Consider the following 24,448-nt stretch of genomic DNA (forward strand, 5'->3'; position numbering starts at 1 on the left):
AAAGAAGGAAATCAGGGTCAGTGCTACTCATTAAAACTAAAACAAAATCAGGCAGCTGTCTTTATTAACTAAATCTAAGTAAACACAAAACATGGCCAGGCTTCTGAGGTTAACACTGATTGACTAATGTTCTTCAGTTCTCTTCTGAGGACCCTAGAACACCAGCTGAATTGTAGAACTAGTCAATGTATGGCTAGTGTCTACATCTAAAATTCATTCCTCTGGGTAAAATTTAAAAAAAAATTAAAGGAAGAGAGAGGTTAAGAAATATCAAAGATATCAAAGTATAAAGAAACATATATGAATACTAAGAAAGTCAGAACTAGATGGGAATATTTACATGTTTTATTAAATCTTTACATACAGTCAGTAATTATAATCAAATACACAATTATATACAAGGATTATATACATTTTGCCCAGACTTTTACATCACAGTAGTTTCCCCTAGAAACATTGTATACATTTATCACCAAACAATAAAATCCAACAGTAGTGTTACAGCACCTGTTAGTACAGACATCTTTTTCATAAATTACATCATAAGAAAATATACGGCTGTAAATTGGGCTTTTAAAAATGTCTTTTATAAAATCTGAACATACAATATTTCATTCACAGAATGTTTTTTTTCTATGTTCTGACTGAAGCCTTGTGCATAAAACGACCAGTGGGAATATTTACTAAACTCTTCCCCCACTCCCCCCCCCCCCGCCCCCAAATGATGGGGCTATTTGAATTAATTATGCTGAGCTTTTTTAAAGGATGAATTTGGCATGGGGTTGGTAAGAGAGCAAAGGCTGGTTTTACTGTAAGAAGAGTTGCGTGATGAGAATTTAAATAAATGAAAACGTATGCTAGAGAAGTTAAAAGCAGAGCGTGGACATTTTCGCTTCACTCTCTAACGCTGTGAGGAACAGGAAAAGGACGTACCAGACTCTGTTCCAACAGCTGCTCTCCCGTGGGAAGCCTGACGAGGGTCAACACCGAGAACAACGGACCCGAGAAGCTATCCCAGCCCCACAGCGCTAGTAAATTAAAGTCCTTTCACACTGAAACTGGATGGGGAGAGTATTGCAAATCAAGGTCTATCCTTCAAATGGACTTTAATGAGCAGAAAAAACAAAAACTATAGCTATCTTATCTGTAGCAGGTAAACAAGTTTTAAAGTGTGAAAATACCTGAATTAAATCCTTGCGCTAGTATCTAACTTTTACCTTTCGGATAAAATCCTTCCTTGGTTCCAAGTTTGTAAACATTATATAAACCCTTCTTAGTCAACCCTTTGGATGGCCGGGGTGATCACTTCTGCTCAGTCTCCCTGCAGGCAACATTTCACTGAGGTAGACCAGATGTTTCTAAACTCAAGGTCTTACAGAAACCCCTGAATTTTTAGGAAGCAAATGAAATGTCTAAAAAAGGTTTTAAATTAACAAAACCAGAAATGAATGCTACGGGAGTTTTGACTTTGTGACAGTAAGTCAAGTAAATGAATGTAGAGTCAATTGGGCTTTGAAAGTGAACATCACACCCTCATTTCTTAACTAGGGAAAAGTCAAGTATTATTCCTCTTAGGTATTAAGTATAATTTGTTATATTTTTCTCCACCCCCCACCCCCAAAGAATTCACTTTTCTAATCAAGTTCCAACACTTTGCTCTGGACTAGACCTCAGTGAGACAACAGCTCCCCCTAGTGGCCTAAGGGAGTGTGACGGTCAATTGGCTTGTTTCATGAAAGCACTTGGAACCCTTCTGGTTCCACCCACTGCTGGAATTTACATTTTCACTCCAGAACTACTGAATCCTACTGGTGAATCAAGTTGCACAAGAGTCCCAGGTATTTCTTATGTGCACTGTGTACGTATTTTTATGTATAGAAGCCCTGGTAGCTCAGTGGGTTATGCAGTTGGGCAACTAATCCAAAGGGCGAAAGATCTGTGGTTCAAGCCCACCAATTGTGAGAGAAAGAAGACTGGCTGCTCCAGCAAAGACCGACAGTTTGGGAAACTCACAGGAGCAGACTTTCTCTGTCCCCGAGGGTCACTGTGAGCTGGAATCAACACCACGGCTGTAAGTCTGGGTTTATGTTCACCTAAAATAAGAATCACCTGTAGGTCTTCGTTGAACCTTGGTTCTGATTCAGTAGATCTGGGATGGAAATGCTAATTACCAGCAGGGATAGAACCAGAATGAACCAGTTCAAAGCCTTGGTCACCAGATCCTTCATCGTTAGGTTTTCCATGTTGTGGAGGGAAATAATAGTTGTCTGATAACTTTTAAAAAGCAGAGACAACAATGGCTTTGAGCTGCAAATACAAGAAACAAAGCAATGTGGGTACGGCTTCTGTAGTCAAAGTCTCAGAGGAACATCTGCTCCTGTGCTACAAGCCCCAGTCCTAGAAATCAAGACAAGGCAAGTCAAGTAATGAAGCTTCTGCTATTTTGGCAGCGTTGCAATTAAGATGAACAAAGCACTATGTCTATCCTTCTTCACACGCTACGTATTACAGTTCTATCTTCTTACACCAAATTTCACATGCAAACACACAAACCTATCCATTTTGGTGTCAGATTTCATTAAGGGACAATAAAGATCTTTCTTGGGTACCACTACTCTTCCCTCCCCCCCCCCAAAGGGAATTCTCTACCTGATTTATTGCTCATCCACACAATTATGTTTCGCTGTAATTTTCAAAAGCGGCTATTTATCCCCTTAGAAAAGAATTAGTTTACCTTGGACCTAAACATACTGTACATGAATATACATAACTACAATACAGCACTCACTGTGGCTCGTTCACAGCTCAGTACACGGCTTACGTTCATCGGTACCTCAAAACGGTGTCAGGAAAGGGTATTGTGTAAAGGAACGGGGGAGAAAAAGGAGATGATGCCTCTTAAATATTTCTTCAGTATGGATTCAGGTAAGGTTTTTTTAATAAATAAAATTCATAAAGTCATGATTTCAACTATACGGTTGTCTACAGATATTAACAACGCTTTCAAAACTTAAATGTGGCCATCATCATAAAGCCTCAATTTCTGAAAACTAAGAGGAAAGAAAAAATTCTCACTAAGCTATATGTTAATTGACACTGTGTAAGTCTTCTTACATAAGTCATCATAGGTCCATTTCAGAAGGACAAGAAACCTTGGTGAAACAGTGGATTAAGTGCTGGACCGCTAACCAAAAGATCAGTGGTTTGAATCTACCCGCTGCTCCGAAGGAGAAAGATGAGGCAGTCTGCTTCAGTAAAGCTTTACAGTCCTAGAAACCCTCTGTCCTATATAATTACTCTGAAACAGAATCAGCTCGACAGCTGTGGGTAGTGCACATATCAGAGAGACTATTTAGTTAAAAAACAAAACCAAACCTAATACCCACAATTAAAAAGAAAGCGTGATGATGGACTCCTTGGGCGCAACCTTGGAGACTGACATTTCAAAGAAGAAAAACGGGCACTCCCTCAGGATTTTCAGACTACCACAGTTTTATCATGGCTCTGAAATACAGGCAAGTGGAACAAAAGTTGTTGGCAATATAGGCCGTCTGGCTCAAATTACATACTAAATGTAGGGCGGAAAAAGGCTGAGGACTAGAGGCAACGACCTCTGAGAGAAATGAATTGGAAAGAGTTTATAACCTACCCTGCAAGGATATAACACTAAATTCTATTTCAGAGTAGGCAGAGCTTTCCCAATGGGAAGTTCATATTGCAACATCAAAAGTTTAGGTAACCAGTTTTCCACAATATTCTAGCTGACCTTTTTTACCTGGTCCCACGGATTATGCAAAACCACACTGAGAAAAGTACACTGCCTTCTCCTTTGGCTTACAAGACAAGGACATTATTAAGACAGGGAAAATAAAATCATCGGGATCACTTGTCACAGAATGACACAAGCGAGTGATAAGCAGAGATCATTTCCTACCATGAATGCACTTGTTTTGTAGCCAATGAAGTCACTTAAGAGTGTTTTTGTAAAGGGAGCAAACAAGAATGCCCATGATGCCTCTCACCGCAACCCAAGGGAGCCAAGGTTCCCATAACTGGAAAGCTACACAAATTCCCCACTCCACCACTGACCAGACGGGCTTCCTGCCTCTGCAGAGGCTGCAGGAACCCCCAGTACTCTTTCCCTAGCCGGAGGGGTTGCAGGACAGTGCATTGCTGCCATTTGGGGGGTCGAGATGATTTGAGTGTTTCCATTTTTGATGGGGCAGTTTTAACAAGGTCAATTCTAAGACAACATGCTCCAATTCCCACGGTAATGATGCCAGTCAGAACGTGGTTGCTCACCCCCATACTTAACGCCTCCCAACAGAGAGCCTGTTTCGTATCCGGGGGTCTACTAACCACAGCAGTTTGCCTTTTCTCTTTAAATACCTACCGCCAGGTTCCTTAGTGAGTCATAGTTCATCTTTCTCCATCATTTCAAAAGCTTCTATATCTTCATTCCAGTCTGCTAATATGGAGTCTATAGGCTGGACCTTTCGACCCCAGCTAACATTAGGATTGGAGTCTTCCTCCGTTTCTGATGGCTCTTGAGGTTGGTTGTCTGAATCTGTACATTCACCATCGAGACTTGTGCTCTCGTGGTGTTCTGTGGGGTCAGAATTCTGTTCGGGAGGGGAAATGTTTGCAGCATTGTCCATCTCTGCTGGAGATGATGATCCCACCGGTTCTGGGGGAGGGTTCAGGGCACTTTCTTCAGGAGACGCTTGCTCAGCCAGATCCATGTCCTGAGAACTTGATGTGATCTGTTCGTTACTCTGATTTGGAGAATCATTTTCAGAGGATGGTTGTTCTTCATTTTCCATCTCAGGATCTGTATTAAAAAAAGAATCAAACTTCATGGTACTTTCCCCTGAAAAAATGTACTGTTACATTTTCAAGAGCATTCTGATGATTGTCATACAAAGAAGAAATAAAAACGTAAGGCTCACCACAGTACTGCAGAATGGTGCGCACTACCACCGAAAAGGGATAATCCCCTTCCAGATAATGCAATCACATTTTTTGGGGGGGAGGGGCATTCATTTTGCAAAATGTGCCAGAATTATGTTTTCTTGCAAATAGAAAGAAATGTATCTAAAAATGATTGCCCATTATATTAATAAGTGCCAAGAAATATACTAAGTAGTAAAGTTCATTTAAAATTGCAGTTGATGAGGAGCTGACCAAAAGCTGAGGCAGAAAGTAAATGTCCAGAAAATAATGATGGCAACATATGTACAAATATGCCTGATACAATTGACATATGGATTGTTATAAGAGCCATAAGAGCCCCTAATAAAATTATCTTTAAATAAAAAAGAAAGAAAAAAATTGCACCTTGCATCTAAAAGGTCAGGATCCTCTAAACTCAGGAAAGCTTGCATACTAGGACATGCTAACTAGAATAGACTTTAAACAGCACATGTCTACCATTCCTATATTTTAAGATAGTGTTCTTTTGAAAAGTGAAATCCTCACTCAGTAAGCCACGAAAATCCATATAATACAGGGCTTTTGTATAATTAATAATATTCATGTTACACCTCAAATAAAATATTTTCGCCAAGAATACTGAGATTATTGTTTAAATTCCCATTTCATTCGTGTAGGTCTGTGAATGACCTGCTGTCCCTGAGCTGAGTCCAGCTCGTGAAGGGGCAGGGAGGAGCACCCTGGTGGCGCCGTCGGAGGGCAGGGAGCCAGGCACTCCATGCAGGCTTGCCATGAGTCGGACTTCACCGGATGGCAGCAGATTCACCGTCAACTAGGGAGAGCGGGCAGGGAAGAGTACTCCAGGCAGAGAGAACACAGTGCACAAAGGGACTTAGTGGGAATGAAAACAGTCAGAGGTATTAGAGTGAAGTAAGAAAGAAAAAGCGTGAAAGGAGTGAATTCACCAGGAGCCACACAGCTTGAGGCTGGCTGTGTAGGCCATATTACACAGTTTTGCCTTTTTCCTGGAAGAAATGGGATTCATTAAAAACAGAGACATAACATGATCTGATTTTCAATTTCAAAATACATTTCTGGCAAAAGGGTGAAGAATTGATTAGAAAAAAGTCCCGAGAAGGAGCTACTGCGTGACTCCAGAAATGATGCTGACCGGGACTAAGACCATGATGGGGAAGCGGAAGTGCAAGGCTGTGGTTTCAGAGGGGCACAGAACTAGTGACGGGGCTGAGGGGGCGTGCACGGGAGGGATACAAGGTGACTCCCTAGTTTCTGACTTGTGCAGGTGGATGGCAGTGATGCTTTCCTTTTGTGGGGAAGAGCTGGTTGCTCTGAGGGGTCTAGGAGGAAGAGGAGGGCCATACATACGGTTTTCGCTGGCTGAGACACCTTTGAAGATGAAAAGGAACTGTTAAGTAGATAGTTGGATACATACGACTTGTTGCTCAGCTGAGAGAAATTTGTGGGCTGACATGAAGTTGTGGGTCATCTGCAAAGGGGGATGGGTGGGACTGCCCAGCCAGAAAGTACACGGAAGAGAAGGGCTAGCTTGAGGAACGCTAACATTTCATGGCAAGGTACTAGAGCAATGGAACTTCCAGAAACAATAGGTCTAAATTCATGAAAACACTATGTTATGAAAGCTAAAATACAGTGTTTTAAGAAGGAGGGAACATAGCGTGCGGGGTCTTAAACCCTTGAAGATAAAAACAAGTGGCCATTTAGTTGAGAAGCAACAAAGCCCACATTGGAAGAAGCACACCAGCCTGTGTGATCACGAGATGCTGAAGGGATCAGGTATCAAGCATAAAAGAACAAAAAATCACATCATTGTGAATGAGGAGGAGTGTGGAGTGGGGACCCAAAGCCCATCTGTAGGCAACAGGACATCCCTTACAGACGGGTCAGGGGGAGGAGACAATCCAGTCAGGGTACAGGGTAGCAACGATGAAACATACAACTTTCCTCTAGCTCTTTAATGCTTCTTCCCCCACCACTATAATGATCTCAATTCTATCTTACAAATCTGGCTAGGCCAGAGGATGTACACTGGTACAATAAGAGCTGGAAACACAGGGAATCCAAGACAGATGAACCCCTCAGGACCAGTGGTGAGAGTGGAGATACCAGGAGGGTGTAGGGAAGGTGGGGTAAAAAGGGGGATCCGATTACAAGAATCTACATAGAACCTTTTCCCTGGGGGATGGACAACAGAAAAGTGGGTGAAGGGAGACGTCGGATAGTGTAAGACATGAAAAAATAACAATAATTTATAAATTATCAAGGGTTCATGAGGGAGGAGGGGTGGGGAGGGAGAGGAAAAATGAGGAGCTGATACCAAGGGCTCAAGTAGAAAGAAAATGTTTTGAGAATGATGATGGCAACAAATGTACAAATGTGCTTGACACAATGGATGTATGTATGGATTGTGATAAGAGTTGTAGGAGCCTCCAATAAAGTGAATAAAAAAAAAAAAGGAGGTAAAAACAAGAGGAAGGAATGGGTCCGAGGAGTCATGTAAGATGCGGCCCAGGACAACACCCTCCTGTTAGTGCCATGGAAAAGTCTGATGACCAGAATAAACCATCTCAGTGGAGTAAAGGGAAGCTTCGTAGGTAGGGAGTGATTAAAATTCAGAGTCCGGAATAAGAACTGAGCAGAAAGCACAAATTATATAGTTACATAAATGGAGAAACTGAATATCAATGGCATATGATTAGGGAAATTGCAACAAGGGGCTTCTACTAAGCACTTTAATGACAGGTGAAGGTATATCATAATTAATAACACTGTAAACAGATAAAGGAGCATTAGCTTCCTTAAAAATTACAGCCTTGGAAATCCTATGGGGCGGTCCTACTCTGTCTACAGTGTCACTATGATTCAACATCAAGTCGACAGCACACAACAACATAAACAGATTAAGAACAAGCTTTATTTTCCTTAATCTAACATGCTATTTATTTTACTTACCACCATCTCGAATGCTACAGATCTGCTTGTGCAATCTCCCACGACCCCCAGTCACCCACCTGTCTTTGGAAAGGGCTTAGTCTCTCTGTGTGCCTTTGTTTCAGAGCCTGAAACAGTGACTGGTAAATAGTTGGGGATGAACTTACTTTAAAGCAGAAAAATGAAAGGACATGCCAGAAGGCCTGGGCAGGAACACATGTATACACAGGCGGGTTAGGCAGAGAAGCCTTGGTGGCACAGTAGGTTACTTGTTGGGCTGTTAACTCTAAGGACAGCAGTTCAAAACCACCAGATGAGCCTTTCTACTCCCATAGACTTGCAGCCTTGGACATCCACAGAGGCAGCTCTACCCTGCTTTATGGGGTTGCTGTGAGTCAGAATGACTCAGTGGCAGTGATTAGGTAGGGAATTGGGGTCTGGCCAAGCCAAGTTTGAGTTGTTTTTTTTTTCCAAGAAGGGACTGGTAGGAGTGTCTACACATCCTTTCTTTTAAGCTGTGGAAGGGTTACATCTTATTTGGGACATAGGGGTACCATGATGAGGTCCCCAAAAGAAAAAGATGGGCATGGCTCCTTAAAGCTTATTTATACTAGGCAACCCTAAATTCACAAAGCTCTAGGGGCAGAGTTGGTTACACATCAGGCCCCTAACCTCAGCACCTGAAACCCTCCAGCCACTTGGAGGAGGAAGGTGGGGCCCTCTGTTTCTGGACAGAGTCATGGACTTGGGAACTGTAGGAAGCAGTTCTAGTCTTCCCTGTAGGCCCCTATGGATCACTTTGATGGCAGGGCATTCCCTTAGTTTAAAGGAGATCAAAAAGAAAAAAACCATGCAAGCATGTTACTAGATTACATGAACCTCGTTCAGAAGAACAGGAAACCGCACAAGGCTGTTTGCTCTACAAAGAAAGATGGTGCGTTCGGCTTACAATTCCTCTGTGGCTACATTACTATACACTGCTAGTCTGGAGGTCTAATTAATGCACGACAGCGAGAAAGGAAAATAATCGGATTAAGTACCAGAAATGGAAAGGTCAAATTGTCTTTTATTTGCAGATTGTACATTTCAACTTGACGCAGCCTAATTAGTAAAGCAAAAACACTATTAACGTTAATAAAACATTTGGTAACTGGTTACTGTGGCCCCAACTGTGTTCCATAGGATTTCCAATGGCTGGTTCTGGGAAGTAGATCACCAGGTTGTTCTTTCAAGGCGCCTCTGCCTTGGACTCAAGCTTCCAAGCTTTTCGGTAACAACCAAGTGTGTTGGCTATTTGTACCACGCAGGGAACTCAAGGTTTATGTTCTTGGATAAAAAGCCTTAATTTTAAAAAAGTCCTAATTTATAAACCGAATGAGTAATTATACAATTTCAAAGTGAATCTCCTTTATGGAACCAGGTATATTTTAAAATTCCCATGATTAAGTGCTTGCATCCGAATTGAAGGGTCAGTGGTTTGAACTTAACCAGCCCGTCCACGGGAGAAAGATACGGCAGCTGCTTCCCTAAAGCGTGACAGTCTAGAAACCCTACAGGGCAGTGCTACTGCGTCCGATGGGGTCACCAAGTGTTGGAAAAGACTAAGGGGCAACCAGTGATTTGGGGGGTTGTGGAGAAAAGTTGTGAGTCCAAGAGTTGACTAGATGGGACCTAACAACATACAAACAGCACATGAGAGAAAAGGGAATTAAAAATGGAAAAGCATCAGACGTAAGACCTGCTATAGGGAAATTTATTCAAAATAGTAAGCCATTATTATTGGCCACAGGAATAAATAAGTAGATTAGCAGGGCAGAAGAGAAAGTCCAGAAAAGTATGTGATATATAGCAAAGATGGTGGCATGATTTACTTAAAAATGGTGCATGATAAAATGGGTACATAAGCAAATGTGGCGAAGAAAGCTGATGGTGCCCGGCTATAAAAGATAGTGTGTCTGGGGTCTTAAAGGCTTGAAGAAAAACAAGTGGTCATCTAGCTGAGAAGTAACAAAACCCACATGGAAGAAGCGCACCAGCCTGTATGAATCATAAGGTGTCGACAGGATCAGGTATCAGGCATCGAAGACCCAGAACAAAAAATCATATCAATGTGAATTAGGGGGAGGGAGGAATAGAGACTCAAAGCCCATCTGTAGGCAACTGGACATCCCCTTACAGAAGGGACACACGGAAGAGATAAGCCAGTCAGGGTACAGCATAGCACTGACGAAACATACAATTTTCCAAAATTATTTAATGCTTCTTTCCCCAGCTATCATGACCCCAATTCTTACAAATCCGACTAGACCAGAGCATGTACACTTGTACAAATAAGAGCTCACAACACAGGGAATCCAGGAGAGATAAACCCCTCAGGACCAATAATGAAAGTAGTGATACCAGAAGGGTACAAGGAAGGTGGGAAGGAAAAAGGGGGAACCGGTCGATATAAGACATGAAAAAAATATAATAAATTATCGAGGATTCGTGAGGGATGGTAGGTGGGGGAGGGGAGAGCTGATACCAAGGGCCCAAGTAGGAAGAAAATGTTTTGAAAATGATGATTGCAACAAATGTGCAAACATGTTTGACAAAATGGATGGATGTATGGATTGTGATAAGAGCAGTAAGGGCCCTCAATAAAACGATTTAAAAAACTGGTGCTTAATAATTGACAATTCAGAAGAAAAGAAACTTAGACTTATAACTACATCATATTTAAAAATAAATTCCATAATACTTAATTAACAAAATGTAAAAATATAAGATTATAAAAATTTCAGAAGAAAATTTAGGAAAATATTATGTAAAATCAGGATTACATGACCATCTGAAGCAAGACTGGAAACTGGAGCCTTAAAGGAATGAATATTTATAATTACATAAGATTTTGAAATAGATATTAGTACCAGGAACAAAGTCAGAAGATGGTATATGGGAAAATCCTTTTACATATGAATATGTAATTTGTAGGGAGAAAAAAAACAAAAAATCCTTATTGCTGTGGAGTTGATTCGGACTCACAGTGACGCTATAGGACAAGAGACCTGTGACGTTCCGAGACTAATTCTTGACAGAGGCAGAAAGCCCCATCTTTCTCCCGCGCAGTGGGCAGGTGGTGGTCTCACGGCAAAGACCTTTGGGTTAGTAGTTCAGTGCATAACCACCATGCCACGAGGGCTCCAATTAGTAGAAAGGTCCTAAGGTTACTTAGAAAAATACAAAATTTATTTTAAATGGGCTGAACATGTAAATAGACAGTTGAGAAAAGAGAAAAAGTAAATTAATTATGATGATTGCACAAATTTTAAAACAATTTAACAATTAAATTATGTGAAGTATAGCCCAATAAAAACAGAGAAAAAGTTAAATGAAAAAATGTACTTACAAAAGGAAATATAAGCAAATGCAAAGTATCACCTGTTAGATGTAGGCCATCAATGCAATGCTTGCTGCCTTGCGTAAGGGGAAAGATCCATTCTCAAATCTTGCTACAAATGATCTGATTTGCTACAATCATCAAGTATTGTGTGTAACTGGTAATATGTATTACAAGTCTAAAAGACTCATCTTTTTCCCCTGCATTCCACTTTTGAGAATCTAAAAATTCTAGACAAGTGAAAGTATTAATATGTAGGAAGATAGGCACAAGAATATTTTCTCTACCATTGCTTGGACTGGACAAAGACCTGGAAATAATTTAGATGCCAATTAGTGGGAAAGTAAAATAAATTACGGCATGGCCATGCTATAAAATGTAATACACATTTTTAAAAGAATAAGCTACGCACTCCTACTAGTTTGGAAGGATATATTTATATAGGCTTAACTCTTAAAAAGTCAAGTAACTGAATGGCATACATATATGATCTTATTTTTTGAAAAGAAGAGAAAGGGATAATTTAAAACAGAGGGAGATATAAAATGCTAAACACCAAACTGCTAACAGCAGTTATTTCAAGAAGATGATTATTAAATCCTTCTGACTACATCTCTATTTATTACAAGTTAAAAAACTGTTAGAAAGATTACAATGATCCCTCTCTAAAACACTAAACAAAAGAGAAAACAGAGGCCCGCTGAATGAGAAGGCCCGCTTGGAGGCATTTTGAAGAAGATGTGCATAGAAGAAAAGACTGGTTTTCAAAGGCATATGGGCAATAGAACAAGGAAGGAAGGCAGTGATCAAGACAGCGAAAACGATAGCTAGAGCAGTACAGAAAGGAAGAAAGGCATTAAGGACCGCTACACAAAGCTTTCTGAGGTCACACTGTCACCTCCAAAGGGGTACTCAAAAAAACCTGAACTGCCTCCCACCCCCGCCAAGGTATATATTTAAATTTATTTACAAAACAACCTCATCACTTCAAACAACTCTCCATTACACCTGATAGATTTGTCAACTCTGCAATTCCATCCTTGGAAACATTTTTCAAACACATCTGTTTGGATGGTTGACAGCACCTCCCTCATTTTTTTTCTTCATCTTTTCTATGTCATTACATTGCTGTCCTTTCGTGTCCCTCTTCAGTCGCAGAAACAAAAAGAATTCACACAGAGTGAGGTCAGGTGAGTCAGGTGCATGGGGCAAAGGAGGCCTTCTTTGTCACACACTGTTACACAATCTTTTCAGAACCTCTAAATAGAAACTTGGCTAACAGTCTGACCTGGTAGAACGAACTCCAAATGTGCTATGAGTTGACATTTTCGTTCATTCAGGAAGGTGATGGAAGTCCAGAACGAGGTTTGTCAACTGACATTTCACCTTTTTTGAAATGGGAAAACCACTCACATACTTCAGTTTTTCCCAAAGCACTGTCCTTGTAAGGTGTAGTCAACATCATAACAGTTTCTGCAACATTTTTCCCAAGCAGGAAACAAAATTTCACAGCCGCAAGATGTTCTCTTAAATCAGCCATGACAAAAAAAAAATGAAGTTTGAGCAAAAATGCTTTTATGAAAAAAATTCACTTTGGCCAGAGAGAACTTTCACAGGCACCACCACCACTGGGTGCACTAACTCAGCTGCTCGATGCTTGGCTAGCAGGGAAAATGCATACTACAAAACCTCTGTTCTGCCCAGCACAATTCCAGGTTTTTTGGGGTACCCCCTTGCATACCTGAGCATCATAGACTGATGAGTCTAACAACTACTACCTTAAATTCAGGAACACAGAAAGCGGAGAAATAAAGGAGAGCGTTTCACGATGTACAGAAGAGAAAACCGAGAGTCTCAATGTTTGGGACCATTAGTAAAGGGAAAGGAGGACCCTGGCAAAGACTCACACTGGAAGTTTGAAAACCCACCATTCAACCAGCCATCCATTCAACAGCCACTGAAAACAAGGTACACGGCGCTGAAAAACGGGTAAAGAAACATAATGTAATGAAAATATTACGTAGAGCCATAATTAAAAGATACCCGTAAAATACGTAGATTCCTGGGGTTCGCTGGGGTAGTGAAACTATTCTGTCTGATACTGTGATGGGGCACACACAACATCATGCACTTGTTGAATGCCACTGTTACTGCTGTTAGGTGACATTGAGACAGCTCTGACCCACAGCGACAGAATGGGTCACAACAGAATGAGCCACTGCCCGGTCCAGCGCCATCCCCACAATTGTTCCTAAGCTGGAGCCACTGTTGCAGCCGCTGCTGTGTCAATCCATCTCATCCTGGGCCTTCATCTTTTTCACCATCACTCCACTTTACCGAGCATGAGGTCCTAATGTAAACTATGGACTTTAGTTAACAACAATGTAACAATATTTTTCATTAATTTTAAGAAATGGAACATGCTATTAGTAAGGTATTAGTAATAGAAGAAATTGTGTGTTTCTGAGAGGGAAACAGAGCTTATTGTACTTTCTGCTCAATTTTTTATAAATCTGAAACTGTGGTTAAAAAAAGATACCTTTAACTTTCCCTAGTAGAATAAGAAATCCTTCCATAGAAAGTGGCATTTTCAACTGCGTAGTTAGGACGGCAGTATGATGTGCAAGGAGGAAAGGGGCTGAAGGCTGTGTACAGGGCGTGGGACGGTGGTTAATGCTCCAGACATAGAAATGGTATGGCAGTGCCAAGATACACGAGAAAGCATGCCTTGAAGAAGGGAGACTACTTAAGGGAATTCTGCTAACAAGCCAGTTTCCAGTGATCCCATCCAGGCAAAGAAGCCATCTTCCTTAGGTTTACATTTTTCCCCCTTGGGATCAAATCTTTTCCTTAGCAGCTAAGTATTGTCCATTACAATTCAGCCTGACCAAGATGCGCAAGGGATGATCTTAGGAAAACTGACACTGCCTGTCGTAAAGCTGGAGCAGTGCAAACCACAGGACCTTTCTCTTCCATTTTCTAAATCTGTCTCTTCACCGGGGAGTGAGTGAGTGAATGAGAGAGAGAGAGAGAGAGAGAGAGAGAGTTGCCCTGTCTTAGCCTTACGACACCAGCTTCCACCATAAGTCACAAGCATGACAATGGACTGGAACATAAAAATTTTTTAAATTCCCACCTTTGAGAACTGTTATTGATAAAATACTCTAAGTACAAGTCGCGATTGTAATTATTATTAAGAACCTTTAAAGACTCCAGACATTTTAGAAAGTTTGGAGCATATGAAAGAGAATATATGAACAACAAAAATTCTGTCCAACATCATACTGTGGAGAAATTAACTTTCAGATTGGTTTGACCTAAGAAGGCAATAGCTCCATTAAAAAAACAACCCAAACTACTCAGGCTTTCGCTTCTCAAGACTAATATGTAATAAAATACCTAGACACTTTGCCAGCAGCTGGAACTGCCTCCTACATCTCCATGCTCCTGCCTGGAGCTTACTATCAAAATAAGAAGGCGGGGTAAGAACTTACTTTGCACCTTTTCTCTTTTTGCATTTATGTGTGGGAATGAGAAATAATCAGTGATACTGAGTGGCTTTTAACAAAAATTGGTATTTTAGGAATGAGATTTTTTGGAGTGGTTATTGGCACTTTCTTTCACATAATATGTGTGTGACAGAGTGAGCGCTGCTGTCTTTCCAACATGAAACTTGTGAAAATGGAAATAATTCAGAGGTGTCCTAGGAAAAACTGAATCTCTCATTATTTAGTGGGGTTTAAAGATGTTATTATTTGGCATTCTTATTACACAAAAATCCAACAGCACAATATGACTGACACAGATTGGGAGGGAGAGGCTGCCCGGTGGATCTTGTTCTCAGTTACTCAGAGGGCAGCACCATTACCTGGGCTGCCACCTCAAAAGTTCAGATTCCTCTCTCTCGCCTTCAGACTCAATGTTTTGGAGTAAGATTTAAGGGGGTACACGCTAAGCAACAGTCCTACAGACTCTGATGCCGGTGAGAATCACTGAGGCATGAGTAATGGCAGAAACCAAAGTGATCCCAACATTAATTCTTTATTATGCTTTCCTAAGTGAGTAATGTAGTTGATTTGTACATGATCAATGCTACCTAGATAAATACCAATAACCTGTTCCTAATCTAGCTAATAAATCTGCAGTTTTCAAAAGAGCTGTTTCACAAAAAAGGAACTTTTCAAGACATTTTATCCAAATATCATCCTAGCATCAGAACCAAATTTCAATAAATTTAGACTATAAAAACCTTTTAAAATATTTTAAGTAAGTATATAAAATATATATTAAATATTTTAAACTACTATAGGGGCCCTAAGATATTAGTACTCAAAGAATTTTTTTTTCCGAATAGAAATTTCCTATTTCCCATATTATTTTTCTGGTATGGGAAACAAGTGTGACCATAATTTCTTAGTCTTAGCCCCTGCTTTCTTCCTACTCCTGTCCCACATATGACTTCAAAACAACTCAATGTTTAAATTATCTTACATTGCAATCAATACAAAAGTGATCAAGAGTGACAAATGACAAAACAAGATCTATGAGCAGGTGACTCCTGCATGAAAATGAACTGAGAATTTGTGTATCACTCGAGCTGGGTAAGTAATAGATTTATCATGGAAAGATAAAGCGGTCCTACTTATGGGACAGTTGACTAGACATGGAACTAATCTAATTACACTGAACCAAGTATTATCATGGCATCCACTGAAACACAATTATATATATGTATATATATATACACACACCCCCATAGACACATATGTATATACATATATATAACTTAAAGTTTATTAATGTAAGATACTTACTACTATTAATGTAGTTTGGAATCATTTTACCTTTTAAGATTGCTGCTGAAATTCCAATGGTAGCACAGAGTAGGGGGAAAAAAGCAGAGGCATTAAAGGGTTTACATGAATAGTAATTTACCCAGGTTTGCTGTGTCTAAATGCACACATGTAGAAAAGAAGATCTGAATTCCGAGAAAGCCCTGCCCCCACTAGCCTACGGGTGCGTAAGAGGATTCAGGAAGCTGAGAAAGCCTCCATGTTGCCCTGCCCCATGTGCACATCCCTAAGGGCACACGCCCTGCTCACTGCACTTCTCTTACGGCGTTGACGTCTGAAAGACTCTCCACCAAGAGCACATCAACACAAGAAAAGGCAAAACACTCATTAGGCTAGATTATCACTACATGTTTCTTTTTAAGATGTCCCCCTTGGAAGTTATACTAAATCAGTTTCTCTATATCTCAAATGGCACAAGGGTATAACAACTATAAAAATTATACAACTTTATCTCATTAAGGGAGATGGGAGGAGTGCTACATCTCTGCAGGTGTCTCTAGTAGATAAGAACGGCCAAGATCCTAAGTACAGTCTATGCTTAATGGCGGACTTTCCGGGATTTCTGGGTGGAGACTATACAGAACGCCACTAAGATCTTGCCTTTATACAGTAATCTGGGTTTGACAGAGGATTTAAATTGTTAACAAAAATTTAATTTGGCCTAAACAGCACTACAAGGGGGTGGGGGTGGGGGTTCCAAAAGTTCATGGACATAAAGAATTCAAAGATAATGGAATTTGTCCATGAATTTCTTGAAGCACCCTCATATGTACTCTCATAAATTAAGCACACTGTCTTGTTCTTTAGACATCAGTCATTTGTAACTCTTGTCACTTATAAATATACTTGATTCCCCCTAGTAGTAGTACTTTTGTTCTAGAAAGCCACTGAAAATGCAGAAACTAGTGGATACTGAACCAGCGCTCCTCACGGAATTAAAGGGCTCAGTTCCTGTGAGCCTCTGGTGACAACTGAGCAATGAATAACCTTGCTTTATGGGGGCTTTGTTTAAAGATACTTTACTTAATACAGATCCTTCATTCGGCAACACTGCACTCACAGCCAAGGACTATAGCCTGACAGAGCTTATGTAACACCCCGTTTTCTGTGCAAAGCACACCACAGCCTTCTTGTACTTAGGAACATGGGGCCAAGACTTCAGCACTGGGCTTGGAGCCGTTTCAGTTAAATCAACAAAAAAGATAAAAATGAGGGAAAATCTGGCACTAAATAGACCACGAAAGAGACATTTGTTTACAGTATGCAAGCTGAAACAAGGCAGAATGTTGCCTCGGTCCAGCTCAGCTTGCAACATGAGAACCGGAGGACTCCGGTTTTGCCACCCTGTGTAGGAGTGAACGACGGTGGAAGCCCTGCCAGTACTGAGCAGGGGCCATAAACCCATTTTAGTGAGTGGGCAACTTTGCAAATGCAAAGTCAGCAAATCATGAGGATGACTGTATCTAAGGAACACACTTTGACCTCCGCGGGGAGAAGCTGTTAGGTTTCAATCGTGTCAATCAAGAGAGTGGTCACTTGACACATGGCCTGGCAACAGTCACTGTTATCATGTTGTATAAAACATTCAGACCCTCCCTGTTCCTTACAAAAGAAGTGTACGATGCAACATCAGTGAAACAGAACAGTGCACACCTCACTGGGTGTTAAAACGAGTTTCTTGAGGCAATCCCTCATGTTTTCTTCACTCTTCAGAGTCATGGCAAAATTACATATTAAAATAGAAGTCCAGAAAATCTAAAGTGAAGGTTTTACTACTTACACCCAAAAGAAAAATAATTTTGAAATCATCTTCCAAAACACTATGCAACTCATTTTTCTTATGAAACTACTAAGATTAATGCTCAATTGCATTACACCACGGATACTTTTTACCCTTACCTCGATCTTTTGCTTTATCAGAAAGGAGCACTTCAACCTCTTCATATTCTCGAACCGCATCCAGGATGATACTTCCTTCTTTGCTGAACAAGAAGAGCATGGGTATCTTGATGTCATCTGTGTCCTTGCCGTCCCCGGCCATCTGGAACAGAGGGGCAGTGTCACTGCTGCTCCCCTCATTGTCATCTAGGCAGAGAATGAACACAGCACCCGTAAAACCAAACAAGCAAGCGACCAGTCTTTACTGATTACCTGTTGATAGCACGCTAACCTCAACTAAGTCACCATAGCACAATTTTATGTACCAAGAACTTCATCAGGCATGCTTCCTGGACCCCATAATTCTACTTTTACAAATTTAAGAAAATAATCAAAAGAGGCAGAAAGTTCTATTGCTAAAAGTTGACTTGGAGTGCTATTTATAATTGTGAACTATAGAACATTTCAAAGAAATCAAAGTGCAATATGTGTATACGTAATCTTTTAACCTTACTTAAACAAAACACCCAAAGCTATTGCCATTGAATGACCCTGTAAGACAGAGGAGACAGAGCTGCCCCATTCCTTAGGACGCATATTGTCACGTCTTTCTCCCAAGGAACAGCAGGTGAGTTCAAATAACCAACCTTTCAGTTAACAGCCAAGTACTTCAGATCTGTCTTACTAATATTCCTGGCTTGCAATAACTATTTTCCCTAAGATACCTATCTGGAAAAAGTGGTAAGGAAGAATGTAGGTCGCCTGCTGCTGACTGAAGGCAACTCTTGGACAGAACAGAACTGCCTGAGGTTTCCAAGGCTGGAAACTGTGATGGGAGCAGCCTGACACATCTTTCTAACCCTGGAGCAGCTGGTGGGTCAGGAGCCGAGCCCTTCACCACTGTGTTACCAGGGCTCCTTCGCAATCACTTTCTTTCATTACAGTTCACCTTAGTTTGTGAAAAGCTAGAGAAACTGAAGCTTCACTGAGGTCATGCAGTGACTGTGGCTGAGCCAAGGCCAGAACTGGGGCATGTCTCCCGCCAAAGCCCACATCTCTGTGGAGGAATGGAGGTGACAAAGTATCCTTCCTGTCCTTGGACATCTTTGGATGGTCCTAGGTGGGTTTTTCTGTTGGTTTGTTTTCTTTTGGTCCTAGGTGTTTTTACCACTCATCTACCCGCCACCCTCACATCAGGGTCTAAGTATTTTTAAATCATTTTATTAGAGGCTTTTACAGCTCTTATCATAATCCATACATACATCCATTGTGTCAAGCACATTTGTACATTTGTTACCATCATCGTTTTCAAAACATTTTCTTCCTACTTGATCCCTTAGTATCAGCTCCTCCTTTTTCCCCTTCCTTCCCCACCCTCCAATCCTCTTGAACCCTTGATAATTTACAAATTATTATTTTTCATGTCTTACACTGACTGCTGTCTCCCTTCACCCAGTTTTCTGTTTTCCATCCCCCTGGGAGGGGGTTATAGATAGATCATTATGATCAATTCCCCTTTTCTTCCCCCATCTTTTCCTTACTCTCCTAGTATCACTACTCTCATTATTGGTCCTGAAAGGCTTATCTGTCAGGTCTAAGTATTTTACTGGTATTAATATACAGAAAACTAAAGCTAGGCTTTCAAAAGATTCTATGTAGCTATTTAGAAATTAACAGAAAGTCATTATTTACCTACTGAGTTACCTATCCTTGATGGTGTGCAGAAGTAAAAATAATACGACAAACCCTTTGAAACAATCTGAAAATCATCTCTTCCACAGTCACAGGGACGACTGCTTACCAATGACAATGCCACCAATGGCCCCGGCATTCTGGATGTTGCGCGCCTTTTCTGCAAACATGCACTGTCCTCTTTGTATCAAAGCAATTTTTCCCACCACTGCTTCTGGGTTGGTAAGTTCTGAGCAACCATTGTATGGTTTACTGCTTGCAACAAATCCTCTTGTCTGTCAGAAATCAAAATAGTTAAATACTCTTTTATTTCTCAAATCACTATCTAGTCATATTAAAGCTCAAAACAGACTATCAAGGGAACTAGAACTCATTTTTGATAACATATCCATCTATGATAACCTAAACAATATATATTGAACATAACTGTTTTGAACATTTTGTGTATTATAGTACCCAACCAACATTTCTATTATAGTTTGTAATTCATAAATCACGAAACATGATCTTTACGATGACTCTTAAGGAGAACAATACAGGTAATATTTCTATTTTATACACAGTGAAACTGAATGTCAAGTTATATAATGTGCTCAAAGGCATAATGCTCATAAGTAGTGAGGTTGAACCTATACCCAGACTCACTTTATACCCACACCAACTCTTACAAAAGCTAGAAAACATTTTAAATCATCATTATTGTCTGAAAAAATTTTGAGAGAGGAAAAAATTAGATTTAGTCTGCATGAAACTGTAAACAATTATTCTTCCTAAAATAATTAAATCCACCCTAGAACTGAGTTCTAAAAAGATGTTAGTAAACTCCACGAGAGTATGGCTGATCATCAGTTTGAGACTGTAACTTTTTACAGGCGTAGAAAGCCCAGTCTTTCTCCTGCAGAGCTGCTAGTGGTTTCGAACTGTTGACCATGCAGATCACAGACCAACACGCAACCAGTGTACCATCAAGACTCCTAAGAGTTAAGAGTATCTGAATATCTGAACTCCAATTCTATAAGTATATTATACACAATAATTTCAAGATGTATCTTACTGTACTTCAATCTGGGGAACTGAGGTAGATGAAAGCAAGATTTTAGATTTTTTAAATGTAATAAGACAAGTTAGAGAAGGGACTAAGAAATGGAGGCCATATTTAAACAGTATCTAATATTTTACGTTCAGTTCCATCAAGCACATCCTAAGCAGACAGACCTCTTTATGCTTCGACAGATCCAGCCCAAACTGAGCTGGCCCAGCAGTCAGTACGACCCTGCCAAAAAACGGGTGGGAAACAATCTGTACAGCCCGTGGGGGGAGCTGCTGCTCTTTCTGCTGCTGGCTTGACAATTCAATCATCTCCTGCATGAACCTCAACCCATCCTCAGCATCAATGGAACTTGCAGCCTACAGAAAGAAACAAGTCAATTTCAGTCTTCCTTTCTGGGAACTACGACTCAATTTTTTCCTATATACTACTGCACTGTAGGTTTCCTATATACTATATGTGTGTGTGCTATATAGAGCTATATACTCTATATAACTATATACTATATACATAACTATAAACTATATACACTACTGTTTTCCCTGTATAGTACTGCACTATAGGTTCCCTATATACGATATGTGTAACTATATATGTGCTTTATACACTACTCAATTTTCCCCTGTATACTACTGCACTGTAGGTTTCCACTCCAACTGTCTCTTTTCAGTTCACGTCCCTACTATTTATATGTTCCTTCTAGAAATTATACTTAGAAATAACTTATTTGCCACATTTAATCAGTATTTCTTTCACAGTTCCATAGATCAATTCTGATGTAGATTCAGCACGGAGCTAAAAGCGTAGGGAGGGAATAAAGAGGAGCTGATATTAAAGGGCTCAAAAAGAAAGAAAGTGTTTTGAAAGATGACAGCAACACCTGTACAACTGCTGTAATTGATAAATTGATTTATGGACTGTTATATGTAAAAGCCCCCAATGAAATTTAATAGTAATAAACAAATAATAATAAATCCATTTTCAAAAGCTGCCATTGTTTGCCATGTCCACTGTCTTCCCATTTTAGGAAAACCACACTGCCCTCGAGTTGATGCCAACTCACAGTGACCCTACAGGACCGGGCAGAGCAGCCCCTGTGGGTTTCTGAGTCAGTCACTGTTTACAGGGAAAGAAAGCTCGGTCGCTCATCCCTTTTAAGGAGTCAGATAATAAACATCTTCTCTAACCTAAACCCTTCCCCCTCCTTGAAAACATGAACTAACAAACAGGTTAAATCTCATTCAAAAACACGTGTCAGGCCAACTGAAGCTCAGAATGTGGCGGAGTCCTGGGAGACAATCTTTCTCTCTTAGAATGTTATCTCTGGAGGAGAAAGTCCCACTGGCTGTCATCAAGTCAACCCCGACGACGCGCAGTGACCCGGGAGGACAGTCAAGTTGCCCCTGTGGTTTGATGAGGCTGGAAAAGAAAGCCGCATCATTCCCCTTCAGAGTGGCTGTTGGTTTTGAACTGCTGACTTTTTGGTCAGCAGCCCATTGGTAGCCCACTGCCACACGAGGGCTCTATTGAGACATGTAAAAACTACAATAGAATGTTCTCAGGTAGACGTATGGAATAGGAGCATAGACTGGGAAGCAATTGGTTCTGCCTGTGTGGATCTGGGACATTTGAATTAAGTGTTAAAAGGAGGAAAAGCTAGATTCTGATAATGGGAGGGGGGAGCAGTGTGGGGAGGGGGAGATAGAACCTAATGGATAGATCCTGAGCAAAAGGAAGAAAATCATGGTTCAGAACTTCATATTGGAACGGAAACATACTTACTACATCCATTGAGACTGGCATAACCCCAGGAATAATCTTTAAACCATGAGCCCAAGTGATCCTATGAAGCTACTGTAAACTGTTTAATCCCATGGAGCTGTGAACTAAACAATCCTATGAAGCTAATTCCACACACTTATTTAGCTCAAGCAATAACGTTTGCCTTGAGGATTGTGCTCTTGCAAAGACGCTTCTACAGGAATTCCCATTGACCACATTTAATCCAAAGCACAATTGAGAATGTCAGAGAGAGAGAGAGAGAGTCTAAATTAATGGTGGTGAAACAATATGAGGAGAAATTCTATAGCTCTATAGTGAGAATGGCAACACAATAACCAATGTCATTGAATTGTATATGGATGTATGTTACTTATGTATATTGTCACCAAAAATACTGAAAGGAGAATCGATTCCTCACATTTTGCAGGGAACATTTACCAGACCTAACCAGAGCCAAGAGGGGAGAAAGGACAAAGCAGACCTGGGGGAGGAGAGGAGACCTCTGGCTCAGGCTCACAGGGTGAGGTGCGGTTTACTGAGACGGAGGGCACAGGGAGGAGAAGTGGGTTGAGGTGAAGGCAGGAGGAGAACGACAAAGGGAGATAGGATTCATTATTAAAGCTGAAACAAACTGAAGTGCAGGAATCATGAATACAATGGTGACAAGCTGAGCTTGTAAAAGTGGTGAGACTGCTAAAGAATAGTATATAAAAAAACCAAAGAGCTCAGAACCAGACGATTTGCTCGTACCTATACTTAGGGGTGTGCCAAGGAAGGAGACTATGAAGAAATATACAAAGCAGTGAGCAGAAAAGAACTGTATTTCTGAGATGCCTGGAGGCCATGAAAGGAAAATATACTAAGAAGGGCCAGTTAACAGTTCAAAAGAAGCAAAAGTATACAAGGTGACTAGATGGCAATTACACATCAGGGTGAAAATGAGAGAGAGCAGCATTTCTCCTATGAGGCCCAAGTGAAAGCCAGAGAGAGTTCAGAGACACTCCTCCTCCAAGTGCAGCAAATTATTCACGGTGGCTCTTCTAGCTAAAGTCTCCAACACCACTAAATGACCTTTCCCCGATTGGGTCTGGTAAGAAAGTGGGAAAAGACACTGCTAGGATTCACCTGTGAGTAATTTTGAATAGGACTCCCTGGAATGCTGTCCTGCTGTGTATAAAATGAGCCCTCTGAGAAGTAGGAGGAGGGAATTTCTTTACCAGCAAAAGCCAGGAGTGGAGCATGTCCTCTGGACCTGAGATCCCTATGCAGTGAACTTCCTGGATCCATCAGAGGAGCAGCAGCAGCACCAGCAGCCAGAGCATGGAAGAGTGACGGACCAACCCACAGCAAATTTAGATGAATGTGTTTGTGCAGGAGCTGGCTGGGTGATTTTGGGGAGTCTGTGGGCACTTAATTGGGGAAGTTGGACTTGCCAACCCACGCAAGTGGAGCTGAGTGCCTTTGGGCTGAGGCTCACGGGAGTAGGGTGCCTCTGGGCACTTAATTCTGATTCGAATATTTTGGGGTTAAGGCTTAAAGCAGAACGGTATACCGCTTTGAGCATTTAACGGCAGTTCTGAAATTTTGAACACATCCTGGTAAGCCACTACCCTGAGCATTTCTCATTAACACCACAATTAGTTAACTTCTTTAATAAACCCTTTAAATCGTGAATTGTCTGTGAGTTTCTCTGTAGTCATTGCAATGGATGTGAGAACCCAAGAGAGGTGAAAGAGAGCACATTAAGACATTTACACCTCCCCTACTGGGGAGTGATGATGAGTGAAACTTAGGAGAAGCAGGCAGACTACCCTTCCATGGCAGATGGATGTGACAAGAACACAAATAAGACAGGACTCTGAGAGAAAGTGATGCTGAGAAAGACTGCATTTGAGGTTTAGAGATCCCTTGAAT

General features: G+C 40.8%; 1 protein-coding gene across 4 annotated transcripts in view; it reads right to left on the minus strand.

The window, feature by feature from the left end:
• Positions 1-335: 335 nt before the first annotated feature.
• Positions 336-24,448, minus strand: part of EDEM3 (ER degradation enhancing alpha-mannosidase like protein 3) — an 88,645-nt gene continuing 64,532 nt past the window's right edge. For all 4 annotated transcript variants that reach the window (XM_075528329.1, XM_075528339.1, XM_075528321.1 and 1 more), the window contains exons 17-20: positions 20,920-21,111; positions 19,814-19,979; positions 18,034-18,219; positions 336-4,831 (exon numbers count right to left, since the gene is read on the minus strand). In XM_075528329.1, coding sequence (XP_075384444.1) covers positions 4,413-4,831; positions 18,034-18,219; positions 19,814-19,979; positions 20,920-21,111 — 963 coding nt within the window. In that variant the 3' untranslated portion in view covers positions 336-4,412. The remainder of the gene's footprint in view (positions 4,832-18,033; positions 18,220-19,813; positions 19,980-20,919; positions 21,112-24,448) is intronic.

The sequence above is a fragment of the Tenrec ecaudatus genome, chromosome 1 (genome assembly GCF_050624435.1).
Source record: "Tenrec ecaudatus isolate mTenEca1 chromosome 1, mTenEca1.hap1, whole genome shotgun sequence".
NCBI classification, from domain to species: Eukaryota; Metazoa; Chordata; class Mammalia; order Afrosoricida; family Tenrecidae; genus Tenrec; species Tenrec ecaudatus.